The sequence below is a fragment of the Oncorhynchus masou genome, chromosome 8 (genome assembly GCF_036934945.1).
Source record: "Oncorhynchus masou masou isolate Uvic2021 chromosome 8, UVic_Omas_1.1, whole genome shotgun sequence".
NCBI lineage: Eukaryota > Metazoa > Chordata > Actinopteri > Salmoniformes > Salmonidae > Oncorhynchus > Oncorhynchus masou.
Window position 1 is genome coordinate 28817844 of NC_088219.1, and position 15833 is coordinate 28833676.

Below are 15833 nucleotides of genomic sequence, written 5' to 3' on the forward strand. Positions count from 1 at the left end.
CAATAATCAATATCACCTACCCTAGAAATTATTCTCAATGCAGGTTGTGGGTGATTAACTCACTCTGCCTGATTCCAATAGGAATAACACATCACTTTGCAAGCCAGCATAATGTGACTTGCTTGCAGGCTTGATGTGGCCTGTAAACCAGGAGTTTCAGACCACTGCGTTAAGGTGTAACTTGGCAAAGAAGGCTTTATGATATATGTAATGTATTGTTAGGAGTTACATTCTACACTGGAAAATATGCAAATAAGGAATACATTTTTTAAATTTAATTATATGTTCACTCAACCTAAAATTGTAAGTTGAGTAAGCATACAGTTCAACAAATAGTTATAAGGCACCCGAGTGGCGAAGCGGTCTAAGGCACTGCATTTCAGTGCAAGAAGTGTCACTACAGACCATAGTTTGATCCCGGGCTGTATCACGACCGGCAGTCCCATAGGGTGGTGCACAATTGGCTCAGCGTTGTCCGGGTTAGGGGAGGGTTTGGTCGGGGTAGGCCGTCATTGTAAAAAAAAGAATTGGTTCTTAACTGACTTGCCTAGTTAAATAAAGATTAAAGAAAAACTAGAGAACATATGTTGGTTTAGCTATATGCCCAAAGGTTGAGGCAACTCAATCCTATTGCAGCTGGTTGCCTTACAATTGTACATTTGAATCAACATTGTCAAAACATTTTTACAGTGCAGAGTATGTGCATGAGTGCGCTTCACAACTGTGGGACACAACTGAGACCAAAATAGCTGATAAGTTTAGCCTCATGCTTTAACACCCCTGGTTGTTGCTGTTTTGTTAGACATGTTTGATATAGTTCATGTAAGTTGATTTTTGTATTATGAATTTTTAAAATTTTAAAATTATTTTTAAAAGATTCTCACATCGATACTTAACAGTAATCGAAATTATAATTATATTCAATACTTTTTGAGAAGGGTGATTTCATAAATCATGAATATAATTGTTTTCGCTTGCAGCAATGTTGAGTAACGAGACTTTTCAGACACAATTATCCACCATTGTCTAGGTATTAGTTGCAGTTGCGCAGATGAGAAGACTCCTTCGTTGCTGTTATGAGTCTGATGTTGGTCCAGCAGAATAAGGAAATTCGTTTGCCGAAGAATAAACTTCGTGTGAACAAAACCAAGACAGTGACTACACATTTGGTCGGAAAAACGAGTTTGCTGGTGAAAACGTGGCTGGCTAGCAAACTAGATAGCTACAAACTTTTACCAGTGAAGGTTACCTTGCTAACGCGTTAAACTGTTACTGAACCAGATACTCCACCTCTCATCTGTAACTACTCTCCTTTGCCCACCTACAAGTTCGCTACCTGAACATCAATTGGAACCTGTTAGGTCGCTCTAACTTCATATTTTAATCTTTCAGATACAATATTCATGTAGATGTTGGAAAAAAGGGCGATGTTATTGAACGTGATAATGGTCAAAAGGGAGAAGACTTCCACAGGAACGAGTGTCAGTCGGGAAAAAGGGACTGAGGTGGAAGGCGCACCAAAAGGTACACACCATAGGCTGTATCAGAGAATAAAAGCGTCCGCCTAGATTGGTCATTGGTCATTAAAGGTGTGTGTGTAAACTGAAGTATGCTAATTGTGTGGAAATGTATAGCCAAAATCAGCAAGTGTTCTAGACTAGTTCAATTTGTACTCCCTCCCTACTTAATAACACACTTAGCTAGCTACCTGAACAGATAATGATATCAACATGAACAGTGCACATGTGTAATGCAATACTAGGCTGATTTCTATGTTCAAAAAGAAAATACATTTGACAAGGATCAAACACTGGAATTAAATTCTTAGCTAGCAGATTTATAATGAGGAATATTTTTGGTGTTGCATGTCTTATTTTTTTTTACACATACAGATTTTTTTTATGAGACGTATTCATTTCTACAACTACTGCTCTGACCCTCTCTCTGAGGAGGCACATCAAGAGGAAGAGGATTTTTACTCCCAGACCTCCCCTTGGGCTGACTCAGACACAAGATAACCAGAGTAACACTGAGACGTCGACAAGACCACACTGAATACGGGTAGACATGGTCAAGTCCAATAGCCGTATTGTATGGTGCAATTTTATTAAACATATTACTTGAATCAGTCAGCTAATGGCATCGTGGTACCACTACCATTTAGCCAACTTTTGAGTGACTTTTTATGATTAAGGATATTCAGGACAATCTGTCAACAAACCATTTAAAAGGAGTGTTCCTATGCATTTATTGGGGTAAATGCCACCATCAGACTATTAAGGAATACTTTTTAAGGGTGGGTACTTTGCTGTTAAAGTTATTTAGGAGAAATGGTCATTCATATCCACAATCTTATTCATATATGTAATGCAGTAGTTTGTTTTACATTTATGCCTCAGCAACCACAATGTCCCTCTCTGTTGCAGATGTGGTATTGCTCTCTGAATTTCATCATCAAGAGGAAGTTCACCTTCATCCCCAGATCTCACCTGCATCAGACCCAGAGAAAAAAGATGGCCATCCCTCAAACACAGAACCAAACCCAGGCAGGATTGGAGATAATGTGCAGAATGGTGATTCTTTAAATACAGCCCAAAGTTCTGATAGAAGCGCTGCCACCGGAGCAGCGAAGAAGCCCTTCATTTGCAACTTTAGTGGAAAGTGTTTCAATTCGAGATATATGCTTAAGCCCACCTTAATTCTCACATCAAACCCTTTAGTTGCCCGCAGTGTGGGAAAGGTTTTAGTACAAAGAGAGGGTGTAGTAATCGCCTCTTGGTGGTGCTTTCTAAAGAGAAGACCTTCAAATGCGCAGATTGTGGGAAGATGTTTGCGTTGAGAAGTAGTTAGGTCAAACACAGGGAGCTTAACCCAACTCGGAACACCTGCACAACATGTGAAAAAATATTCTGTGGGGAACGTGTTCTGAAATGGCACAACTTCAGTGATCACGTGGAAAGGGCACACAGCTGCTGTCTAAGACCTTTCGGTCATGGTATCAATGGGATCTTCATAAAGCAGAGCACTCGAAGGAGAAGTATTGCTGTGAAACCTGTGGCAAGCTTTTCCTTTCATCCTTATCCAGTCAGAGTGCAACTCCTCAAGCAAGGGCTTATCGCTTTGATGCATGTGGCAAAGGTTTCCATCTTTCAACCAGTCTCAAAGATCATATGACTTTACAAACTGGACAGAAACCTTTTGTCTGTGGTTTATGGGCAAGAGTTACTGTTGTGCAAGCCAGCTCAAAGCACATTTGCCCATATCAGAGAGAAACCGACTGTCTGTGACGTATGCGCCAAGTGTTTTCATCTTGTACACTTTTGAAAGACAAAACCATGCACACTGGACAAGAACCTGTCTACTTCATGTGGCATGCTTCCGGGGTGCAAGTGCTCTCAAATGACATGTGGCCTCCATCCATACCAGAAAAAGAGACTACCAGTATTTCTGTGATGTTTGTGGCAAACATCTCTCTGATGCAACCAGGCTCAAATGGCACGATCGTACATACTGGTGAACAATCTTTTGCCTGTAATATGTGGTAAAAAGTTCTGTAACCCAGGCAATCTCAAGACACAAGCTTTCTCACATAGGGCAGAAATTGTACGTTTGTACTACTGGTGGTAAAGGTTTCACCCAATTAACAATCCTTAAGATACGTCAGTGCAGTCACACAGGTGAAAAGCCTTACGCGTGTAATATATGTGGGGAAGGCTTTACCTCGCATCATCGCGTGCCGACGTCAAGAAACACAAGATGATTCACTTGCCTTCTTAACTTCAAAGTCACGTCTGTAGCCACTGTGGTAAAGGCTGCTATCACAAATTTGTGCTGTATCAGCACATACACATAGGAGAAAATAATGTAACTGTTATATTTGTGGTAAAAGTTTCACAATGAAGGCTACATTTGAAATCCACATGCCTCAGTCAAACAGGCGAGAGGCCATTCAACTGTTGCATTTGTGGGAAAGGTTTCACGATAAAGTGTACTCTTGTAAACCACATGAGCACTCACATGGGATGAACCAGATGCTTGTGAAGTGGCAAGAGATTCTCCCAGACAAGTCATTTAGTTTCTCACCAGTGTGTTCACACTGGTGTGAAAGTGTTTGTGTGCAACAAATGTGGGAATGGCTATGCATGTGCCGGTCTTCAGGATCTCGTCACGGCATTGTCCATTCAAATTGCCATCGATAAAATGCAATTGTGTTCATTGTCCGTAGCTTATGTCTGCACATACCATAACCCAACCTCCACCATGGGGCACTCTGTTCACAACGTTGACATCAGCAAACTGCTCGCAAACACGACACCATACACATGTGGTTGTGAGGCCAAAAACGACGTTGAAAGCAGCTATGGTAGAAAATGTCATGTTAATTTATCTGGCAACAGCTTCGGTGGACATTCCTGCAGTTAGCATGCCAATTGCACGCTCCCTCAACTTGAGACATTTGTGGCATTGTGTTGTGACAAAACTACACATTTGAGTGGCCTTTTATTGTCCACAGCACAAGGTGCACCTGTGTAATGATCATGCTGTTTAATCAGCTTCTTGATATGCCTCAGCTGTCAGGTGGATGGATTTTCTTGGCAAAGAAGTGCTCACTGACGGATGTAAACAGATTTGTGAACAGAATTTGAGAGAAATAAGCCTAATGACTAAATAAATATTTAAAATGAATAGTAGACCAAAAATTGACATGTTCATACACTGGCACTGTATGCAAGGTGCTGGATTTGCAGAATATATGGTGTCAAAATATGGTCAACAACTCATGAATAATACCTTAACACCTCATGAATAATGTACAATTATTGGGGGGTAATTTTCTTTGGACTATCTTTGGCTGCGTTTACAAAGGCAGCCCAATTCTGATCTTTTTTTACTTATTGGTATTTTTTTCAATCAGATCAGCTCTGAAAAAGATCTGAGGTGAATAGATCTGATGTGATTGGTCAAAAGACCTATTAGTGGAAAAAATATCAGAATTGGGCTGCCTGTGTTAAAGCACCATTTTTGAGTACAGAAACCATATGGTGTGGAGATAATGGGCTTGTTTAAGTGGGTAAAGCTGAAGCAACTGACTGCAGACGAAAATCGAGGTGCACCTGTGACAGCCAAAAAGTCAGATTGGTTTTCCAACTGCAAGGCACAGTGGCATTGTTGCCATTGTCTATATAATTTTTTCTTTGTAATGTCGAACTAAGCATGTCTCAAACTGTAAATATGTGTGTACATTGCACTATCATTTGGGGAGAGCCTCAAATATCACATTAATTTCTGTATCCACTATATACATATGAATCGTGGAAAAGTTGCTTCCTCCTTCAGTCACATCTTTGGTCCCATTCGCGTGGGTCAAACAAAAACACTTAATGATTGGTTAACAATTAGTGCCTTCCACAATGCAGGTGATTGCTGTAAATTGCAGCAGGTGAGGAGCAAATGCGAAAAAAATGCAGTCCACTACAGTTGAAACTTTGATGACACGTTTGTTATAAAGTTCATACAGTCGTCATGTAGGCGGAAGTCGAATCATTTTTATCCACAGAATGCAACACAGTTTGAAAGGTGGTGACCAGCGATAGTCACCAACTTGACAAAAGTGATCCGCTCGAACGCGCCCAATAAATGTTGTTTGGCTGTGATGGCGATGATATTAAAAAAAGGGGGGGGGGGTCCTTAACCTCATGAATAATATTGTAATATTATGGGTTGAATATAAATTATCCGCCATTTTGGACGAACCGCATGCTCAAATATGCAAGTGAGTTTGTTCGAATTTTAGCCAGGGAGAATAGTCGTAATTTATTCACGGGTCAATATGTTTGTTGTTAAGGTCTTCAGCTGGTAAAGAAGGTCAATAGATTTAGAGGTGTAATCCAGATTGTATTTCAGTAGAGTTTTGGGGGGAAATTCCATTCTCAACATGAAGGGAATTGTTGAAGAACCCACCGATACCGAAAGTGCTGGTTTTGGGTGCTCCGTGACAAACCGCTTTGGTCATCTTTTAGACGACGAGGCCGACCCGTTCGACATCATTCGCGAGGCTCAGGTGGAGAAGCAGAAGAAAAAGAAGAAAGATGAGCCTAAAAAAACTGCCACTACAGATAAGCTTGTGAAGAAGGACTCTCAAAAGGACAGGAGAACTCCATTGAGTGCAGGGGAATGCGACAATGCACACGTTAAAAGTGTACAGGGTAAGTCGATGCGATAGCTGAAGGCCTATCTAGTTTACTTCAAGAAAGTGTAACTTCTAGTAAAGATTGACAGCACGTGTCGGGTGTATTACATGTGTAGTTAAACTTACACATTTGGGGCGTGACGAACTTTGCTTGCTAGTGAACTTTAATAAGAGGCTCTTCCTGTTTGTCCTTCGTGTTTATGGAACTGGGATTGTAGACTTTGGGGTTTAGATGATTTGGGTAGTTAACTACTGTAGCTAGCCAAATGTAACGGTAACTACTGTAGATAACATCCTAGTTCAGTGCAACATGGGTTTGCTCGAGCTAGGTATTTTTTACTTGAATCAGTGCTACTTTCGTGAAATTACTAGCATTTTAGTTAGCAATCAGGTAGGCTGCCGCTAAATCGATGACATGCAAGGTAACGTTAGTTGTCGGTACAGAACGGGCCTTTGAATGTATCTAGCTAGTAGACTTGCCACGGTAGTCAGCTAACGATGGCTTAAACCTGGATTTGGGTCATAACACCACTGTACAGATTAGCAATGTCTGAAAATTTACTGACCAAAAATGTACGCAACATGTAAAGTGTTGAAATAACATGACCAGAAATAAAAATGTACTTTTGCCATACGCACAACTTTATTTTTCATCCCTTTTAGTGAATTTCTTTTGCCAAAATAATCCATCCACCTGACAGGTGTGGCATATCAAGAAACTGATTAAACAGCATGATCGTTACACAGGTGCATCTTGTGCTGTGGACAATAAGACAGCTTTCATAATGTGAAGTTTTGTCACAACACAATGCCACAGATGTCTCCAAGTTGAGGGAGAGTACAATTGGCATGCTGACTGCAAGAATATCCACCAGAGCTGTTTCCAGATCATTTTAAAGATAATTTCTCTATCATAAACTGCCCCCACATCATTGTAGAGAATTTGGCAGTACGTCCAACAGGCCAACCACACTAGTCCAAGAACTCCACATCCAGCTTCTTCACCTGCAAGATTGTGGGGGCGGTGTGTATTTCTGTGGTGTAATAAAGCCCCTTTGTGGGAGAAACTCATTCTGGTTGGCTGGGCTACCAAGTGGTTTGGCCTCTAACCACCCATGGTTGCACCCCTGCCCAGTCATGTGAAATCCATAGAATAGGGCCTAATGAATTGTTTAACTTGACTGGTTTCCGTGTATGAACTGTAGCTTAGTAAAATCTTCAATAGTTTTTTTTCTCTTCAGTATAGCTACCCATCAAATGGTAGAAACAAGAAAGCTGTGGCCTTGCGATAATACCTATCGGCTAGCCAGCTCTTGGTTACATTGTAGGGAATTGGATCCTCTCTGGATTAGTTGGCTGTTCTACTGGTTTTGTGTGTGTGGTTCTGGTTGCATAATTTGTCATCTACATTAAGCTTTAATTTATGTGCAGGTTCGAAATATCCTCCTCAAGGTGCACCTGGCCATCTAGAGGAGCGACGAGTTGGCTTCCGGGATCGAAGGCAGAACGACAGTGACGCACCCTTAGGATACTCTATTGAAAGGTAGTTATACACGAGGTGGGCATTTTTCTGGTTTCATATATTAAACTGGACACTGGCTATTCAAGGATTCCCATGTGTAATTTCCAGTTTATTTTCTATGCTGACACTGCTTTGCAGATCTAAGAACTGGTTACTTGTATGCAAGTTCAAACTCTACCTGGCCCAACATCACCCTTGGTGGAGCTGTCATGCTCCTTACCCCATTCTAGTCTTCTCAGATCAGCTAGGATAGAACAAAGGCTTATCATTGGTCCAGAGTATGTGTTTTGACTCTGGCCACAAGGACTGTAATAACTACTCACTCTACCCCAACAGGCCTGTGGATCAGGGTGAGCGTCCTGGAAGGGGCCGAGGTGGAGGCCGTGGAAGAGGAATGCGTGACGGGGGCAACATAAGATCCACAGATGGCTTTGACCAGAGAGGCAAGAGGGAGTTCGAGCGCCACAGTGGCAGTGATAGAACGTAAGATCAATACTCCACGTAACCCGTATCAATTTATTCCGTGAAGTAGAGGTTGGTGACGTTTGAGCATTTGCCTGTTTCAGTGGTGTGCGGTCAGAGGAGAAGCGAGGGGGTAGTGGTCCACGTAACTGGGGATCTATGAGGGACCACATAAGGTGAGTATGCACACTAGGACCGTTGGTGCTTCGTAAACTACAGGTGTAGACGAACAGTTGGCATAAAGTGACGAGGCAACAGGAAAGATAAACAGTCGAGAGTTGGTGTAAAAAGGGTCAATGTAGGTAACAAAGCTAGTTGGACTAACTATTTAGCAGTCTTATGGCTTGGGGGTAGAAGCTGTTCAGGGTCCTGTTGGTTCCAGACTTGCATCGGTACTGCATGTCATGCGGTAACAACAGTCTGACTTGGGAGGCTGGAGTCAGACAATTTTTGGGCCTTCTTCGCCGTACGCACTATCCTCTGTCGCGTTTTGCTTTTGCTCAGTGCAGTGTTTAACTAGCTATAGGAGAGCTCTGCTATAATTGGGGGAGTAGCCTCTGAAGCCCAGGCATTTCACATTCTGTTCAAAAGCCTGGGGAAGTTCTCATCAAGTAGACTATAAAAAGGGGTGGATTACAGTAGGGTATGGATGCACGACATCGGTGAACATATCAGAATCGGACGATTATTAGCTAAAAATGTTAACATTGGTATTGGTCGATGTCTAGTTTAACACAAATGTTAAAAACAATGTCAAAGCTACCGTGCGTACTTGTATAACGTAGGTACATGATGTAATAACGCCATGTAAAATTGTGCGCTACATGTGCAACAGCATTCCTAACCTAGCCCACACAATGTTTGCTGTGTGGATCGACAGTCAAGTCGAGCAGTCATTTGAAAGTGTAAGATAATTTCAGCGAGACAACTCCAAGGTGAAATGTCTTGTAAATTAGGGTTATTTTAAGTGACACAGCTATATAGTTAGCTAGCTACTTAAACAGATTTATGTAGTGTTATTTGACTTATCTTTTTTGACATGCGAAGACCCAAACAGCGTTCCATAGAAATCCTGGTTGAGAATCAAACAGCTGAACAAATGAACAACGAAATAGCACAGCAAGTAAGTGCAAGAAATGAGTTTTGATTGTTTTACTGGTAATGGGGACATGCGTAAATGCCCCAAAAAAGAACTTTTTGGTCAGTGTAGTGTGTAGCCTTTATTTAACTTAGCAAGTCAGTTTAAAACAAATTCTTATTTACAATCACAGCCCGGATGATGCTGGGCCAATTGTGCGCTGCCCTATGGGACTCCCAATCATGGCCGGATGTGATACAAACTGGATTCGAACCAGGGACTGTAGTGACGCCTCTTGGCAGTGCCTTTGACCACTGCGTCCGTGTGTGATTTAACTGTACTAGAATGTGTAAGGATGCTAAAATTAAATATTGGTTATCGTGTATCTTTTTGTTGTAAAGGAAAATATTGCTTACGCCAAAAATGTCATATCGGTGCATCAGTAATCTAGGGCAGTGGTTCCCAGACTGGGGCACGCCCCCAGTAGGGGTTGTGGGGTCCCACCCCAGAAGTCAGTCCGGCTTTCAGCTTACTTTTGAAAGTTGTAATAGAATGCACAAGGTTAGAAGGGCAGCCTGAGTGAGAGTTTTGGAACTCCTGGTCTAAGAGGATGCTAGTGACTTGTTGCCACTTGTAAAACCAATCAAATATTTCCCTGTGGCTGGCGGTCCAGAGGTTCTCAGAAAAACATTTCTGACTTGCAACAAGCTAGCTAGCGAAAGTTGCCAAATTAACGCCAAAGGCTGCTTAAATGTCGAATAAGGAAGAAGGATAAATTCAAACACATAATCAGATACTGAAGTTTCCCACACTTCCAATAGTAGTCAACAAGATGCGATTTGGAAGGATGGCAGAATGTTCAAATCAAATTTTATTTGTCACATACACATGGTTAGCAGATGTTAATGCGAGTGTAGCGAAATGCTTGAATGTTGTGACTTGTGTCTAGAAAAAATATAAATTAAAGCCAATGTATTCCTTTCTGATCTAACTTAGAAAAGCCCTCATTGAGTGGTTCAACAACCATGTCTCAAGTGTTCGTCATCTGAGAATTGTCTTGCATGATTGTTACCGTAGTTAAACCTGATGTGTTTTTTTAGTGCGGCGGCTGATGGGGCTGCGGCGACTGAGGAGGGAGGTGACGGAGATGAGGTGGCAGAGACCGGTGAAAATCTGTGAGTGACAAATGGTTCACCAGCACAGCACCACTATTTAATCAGTCAGTGAAACCATGCAAACAGTATACATGTATAGCTTAATTCTTTCTGTGTTTACCCATTTTTTTTTATTTTTTATATATATATATATATTTTTTTTAGACTAGGCTATACATGCTGACATTCCCATTTTAAATACTCACAATTCACTCTAGTTATAGAATGAGTTTTGGAGTGTTCGATTTTCCTATGCCATAGTAAACTTGTTGCTTCTCTGCAGCGCCCCTGAGAATGAAGGCGAGGGGGAAGCAGTGGTGGATGTTGCTGTGGAGATGTCTTTGGATGAGTGGAAAGCCCTGCAAGAACAGAACCGTCCCAAGAAGGAGTTCAACCTGCGCAAGGCTGATACCATTGTGCCCTCTGACTCAGTGGTCATCCATAAGTCCAAGAAACAGGTTGAGGTGAGGAATCCTGGTAAAATGCTGCAAATACAGGCTGCTTAATCACTCGTTTTCCTGTTTGGTACCTCTCATTGAATCACAGTTAAGGTTGCAAAAGGGAGAGTGCATTACCTGTAAATACTACCAGTATTTTGGGAACTTGAATATATATTTTTTTAATAAAATGCCAATGCTGTATAACATTATCCTGAATAACCAATATAAGTGAATACTGTTTGTATAATATGAGGGTTTTGGCATGCAATATTGAAGGATGTTTTTATACTTATCTTTCAATGTCTTTGTTGTAAAATGTTTTGGTGGCAGTTTGTAATGGTGGTAAATCTTTGAAGACCTGATTGAAAATGAATCCACTAAACTTATGGACACAGGTTTATCTTTTTTGAATATGAATACAAATTACAAGTTACCATAGATGACTTATTCAATTACAAAAAATCCAGTAACTTTGTTAAATTACTGGTGGTTTTACAACCCTAGTCACAGTACTGATTTCTCTAAGTGTTTGTCTGCGTTGCCTGGGTTCTGACTCAGCAGGAGCAGGTTGAGGTTGAGGAGGATGATGCTGCATCTCTCCGTCGCCCTGCCAATGACATCACAGCCAAGCTGAAGATTGACTTTGGCAGCCTGGGACGACCCTCACGGGGGACCAGAGGAAGAGGGGGGGGTGGACGAGGTGGCCCAGCCACACGGCCAGAGACCGTTTCTCCTCAGAAGCCTCCTGAAAAGGTTTGTCTGGTTGACTGGGTCCTTTTGGCTGTACATGAAGGGGTTTCAAACCACAGTAGAGGGCAGCAAAGTGTTTTCTTTAATCCCTGGTGCCTCATGCATTTGTGAATTGCACTACAATTGCCTGCTGGGCTTTGTTCTTTGCTCATGTCTTGATGCAGGCATCCCACTAAGTTGACTCTGATTCTCCCCAGGCTCGGGTCCAGCAGGGACAGGCACCAAACCCTGATGACCCAGAGGACTTCCCTGCCCTGGCCTAAAGGAAGGGGCCAGCATTAGACCAGAGCCCAGTCTATTGGTGGACTGTCACCTGTACTGTGCCTTAGTGGAATGAGCTGCACTTCCCAAGAGGAATAACTCCTATACATCCCAAAGAACTGTATATAAATCAGAGTTCAGATGAATGGCCTTTCATTGTTATGGGAAATATGAATACTTGACCTGATTATAATAATAAATGCACTGTTGACATTGACACCTGGTATACGATACAGTTTGTACAACCTTGTGTATATTGACATGGTGATGGACCCCTTATTGTTTGCTCCAGTGAAAATGTATCAATTCAATTTTAGCACATTAATTACTGTAGTTGATGGCCATTTGTGCCCATGCCTAGACCTGCAGCGTGCCTTTGTCAGCCACAAGGGGGAGTCGAGACCAGTTCATTCCTCACAAGTCATCTTTAATTTGTCTCAAGCCATCGAACAACCACTCATCCAAATAAGAAACAAAATGTTAAACTGCATGTGATACTTGGCCCATTAGAGTAAATTGTTTGGTGTATTCATCTTTGTTAAATGTTATAGGCTATAGAAATGCGTTGTCTGTAGGACATGTAAACATCTGCTTACCTTTCCATTCTGTGAAAGTAGTGTCAGTAACTGAGCTCTCCCCCTGCTGTTCACTGGTAATGAACTTCAATCCATGAAGCTTCCTGTCATTATAGACCTTTCATAGCGCCAGTGCCCCAGCCAGCTCCACCTTTTTCTCCTGTGAAACTAAGCTGGTCGCTCACTTAATGCTATTTTAATGAATTTTGTTGAACCTTTTGTGTTGATGCTCAAGAATTTGGTGTGTTCAGACTTTGTCCCCTAGTGAGGCTGGGCAGTTCCAAGTTCCTACTTTCCTTTGGTCTTACTAGGCTTAACAATTAGAATCAGTCAGGGAGCAACACTCATTGGTCTGCTCATTAGTTAAGCTATTCACTGAAAATAGTCTAACCTGTCTGATTTCTTTATGGCAATGTTTTCTTATTAGAGACAGCTATGCTACATGATGTATGCTTCTTGGTGGTCATACTGGGGCCCAATGAGACTAAGGTCTTGGGATGGGAGCGGGAGAACCAATCCCCATGCAAGAGATATTGGCTAATGGGTAGATGGATGGCCAGAGCCTCTGGTAGAGGAGCTGAGCTCTAAATCAATGTGTCATCTGATCAGCATGTTGCGCAATCAGCCATCCACACTGACCGTGGCTATACACACCGTTAATTACACTATATAGTCTTTACATGTGGACTCGTCAATCAACTCGCAGAGGTGTGTGAGAAATTTAAACTGCAAGTTGATGTAAGTTTTTTTTTTAAATCTAGCAGCACAGCAGACAGTGATTTGTATGTAGACCTAAACAGTGACTCAATTGAGAAAATATAATATACTAGCGACGTTGACAATCAATGGGTTTTGAACCAATGTGCAGATGCCTTTCTTCCTTGGGTTCTTTGAAAGGAGTGCTCATTATATTGATGGGCAGGTAAAGGTCAGTGGGGGGTTGATGTAGGTAATAATTGAAATACTTATGTTAATGAGAAAAGCATGCGCTTCCACTCAGGTGTGGTTCCTGAGTTAAGCAATTATGCTTAGGGTCATCTATAACAATGCTAGGCAGACCGTTATTTTTGGTTACCATGGCAATGCCCCCATCTACAGGGCAAGAGTAGATGGGGGCATTGGTTTGGTAAGCAAGGGAAAAATGTAAACTATATGCCATGGCCATCTCAGTCACCAAATCTCAACCCAATTGAACACTTATGGGAGATTCCGGAGCGAAGACAGCATTTTCCACCAACAAAACACCAAATTATTGGAAATTATTGTGGAAGAATGGTGTTCCATCCCTCAAAATAGATCCAGACACTTGTAGAATCTATGTCAAGGTGCACTGAAGTTCTGGCTTGCGGTGGCCCTACACCATATTAAGACACTTTGTTGGTGTTTCCTTTATTTTGGCAATTATCTGTATTTCATCTGAGGAAATCAAAACAAGGCTCTTAGTGGAGCCCCATAAGGCCCTGTTGTTGCAAAGGATGTGAGGGAAGTTATTTATTTTTCTCAGAAGAGGGCGAGTGGTTTGAGTGCTGTTCATCTGTCAATGCCTCAGTCTGGTTATTTACAAGGAATTTGTAAATGCCCACGTAAATATCACCTAAGCCAAAATCATAATACACATCGCTGAGATGAACATGTATTTAAAAAAATTAAGGGTGGGGAATGAACATTAAGAAGCAATACTTAATCATGTCTGTAGCATGTCCTTATGCTTTTATGACCCCATCTAGGCTGGTTAAAGTGCACAAAGACCACCAGACAGTATTGTGGTTTTTCTTGGCTCTGCCCTAGTACATTGATAATATCCCCCAAAAATACATTTGCGTAGGCTTACCACCGTGTGCACATTGCTGCGCCTATGATGTGAAGAAATAAGTTTAACATTTGAATCTAAACATTCTGATCAGTTCCATCAGCTTTATTGATATGGCATGTACCTCCCGTACACTACTTTGATACACATCGTGGGGATTAAGAAGTGAGTATACGCGATGCCCACTGAAAAATAAGTGGATATACGGCGTACACACTGCTTCTACTCTAATGATGCCACTAAGACTCAGTCTGGATAGAAGTGTCTGCTAAATGGCATATATTATAATTGTTATTGGGCCCAAATAGGCTGATCCGACCATTATTAGCCTGAAAATGTCATCCTGGCATGTTTTTTTGTTGTTGCTAAAAACAGATGTCATTGCATTTGATTTTCTGAATACATTGCAGTCAATGGGAAAAGATGAGTGTCACAGGGTTGACATTTATGCCAATACATAGCAGTCAATGGGAAAATACAAGCTTCAACCAATTTAGTCTTATGTCAATACATGTAGTTTATAGGAAAAGATGTGTCACAGGGTTGAAGCGTATGTCAATAAATTGCAGTCAATGGGGGAAGAATAGTATCACAATATGGACACAGAGAAAGGCATCACATACATGACACCCTTTCTCTTCTATTTTCCCCCTCTATCTCCCACCCACCTTAATATCCTCTCTGTGGAGGGGGAAAGTGGAGAGAAGGTGGACCTCTCCACTTTCCCCCTCCACAGAGAGGATATTAACGCATAGATATGCATCAAGGATATTGGCATATAAGTCAATACATTGCATTCAAGGCAAAAAAGTTGGTGACAGAGCTGCAATGGGTGAATTTTGGTTAAAGACACAGACAGGCAGACATACATAAACACGCAGGCAGGCAGGCAGACAAACTCTAAACTCAACCCAAAATCCAACCCTTACCCTAGCTTCATATCCAGATCCCGGCTCAACCATAGCCCTCCTCATCTTGTCTCTTGGAGTTAGGGTTGAGCCGGGATGTGGACATGAAGCTAGTTATGGTTGGGGTTACAGTTAGGGTTGGGCAGGGAGTGGACATGAAGCTAGTTATGGTTGGGGTTGGGCAGGGAGTGGACATGAAGCTAGTTACAGTTGGGGTTGGGCAGGGAGTGGACATGAAGCTAGTTACGGTTGGGGTTGGGCAGGGAGTGGGCATGAAGCTAGTTATGGTTAGGGTTGGGCAGGGAGTGGACATGAAGCTAGTTATGGTTGGGGTTGGGCAGGGAGTGGACATGAAGCTAGTTACGGTTGGGGTTGGGCAGGGAGTGGACATGAAGCTAGTTGGGGTTGGGCAGGGAGTGGGCATGAAGCTAGTTACGGTTGGGGTTGGGCAGGGAGTGGACATGAAGCTAGTTACGTTTGGGGTTACAGTTAGGGTTGGGCAGGGAGTGGACATGAAGCTAGTTACGGTTGGGGTTACAGTTAGGGTTGGGCAGGGAGTGGACATGAAGCTAGTTACGGTTGGGGTTACAGTTAGGGTTGGGCAGGGAGTGGACATGAAGCTAGTTACGGTTGGGGTTACAGTTAGGGTTGGGCAGGGAGTGAACATGAAGCTAGTTACGGTT

General features: G+C 42.2%; 1 protein-coding gene and 1 pseudogene across 2 annotated transcripts; both read left to right on the forward strand.

The window, feature by feature from the left end:
- The first annotated feature begins 1409 nt into the window (after positions 1-1409).
- Positions 1410-4937, forward strand: LOC135543800 (zinc finger protein 184-like; annotated as a pseudogene).
- A 790-nt stretch (positions 4938-5727) lies between these two features.
- Positions 5728-12074, forward strand: LOC135544499 (intracellular hyaluronan-binding protein 4-like). Of its 2 annotated transcripts, none has more exons than XM_064972156.1 (8): positions 5728-6206; positions 7622-7733; positions 8049-8195; positions 8279-8350; positions 10353-10427; positions 10690-10870; positions 11405-11599; positions 11794-12074. In XM_064972156.1, the coding sequence occupies exons 1-8, from the start codon at positions 5936-5938 to the stop codon at positions 11857-11859; spliced, it is 1119 nt and encodes a 372-aa protein (XP_064828228.1). In that variant the 5' UTR covers positions 5728-5935; the 3' UTR covers positions 11860-12074. The 2 variants fall into 2 exon arrangements, with proteins under 2 accessions (XP_064828228.1, XP_064828229.1); XM_064972157.1 differs by having other exon boundaries at positions 11408-11599.
- Positions 12075-15833: the final 3759 nt, after the last annotated feature.

Coding starts and splice junctions, on each gene's coding strand:
- LOC135544499 (XM_064972156.1), top strand. CDS start 5,936: ATGAAGGGAATTGTTGAAGAACCCACCGATACCGAAAGTGCTGGTTTT. Junction 10,428..10,689: donor GCAGAGACCGGTGAAAATCT/GTGAGTGACAAA, acceptor GCTTCTCTGCAG/CGCCCCTGAGAATGAAGGCG. Junction 10,871..11,404: donor AGTCCAAGAAACAGGTTGAG/GTGAGGAATCCT, acceptor GTTCTGACTCAG/CAGGAGCAGGTTGAGGTTGA.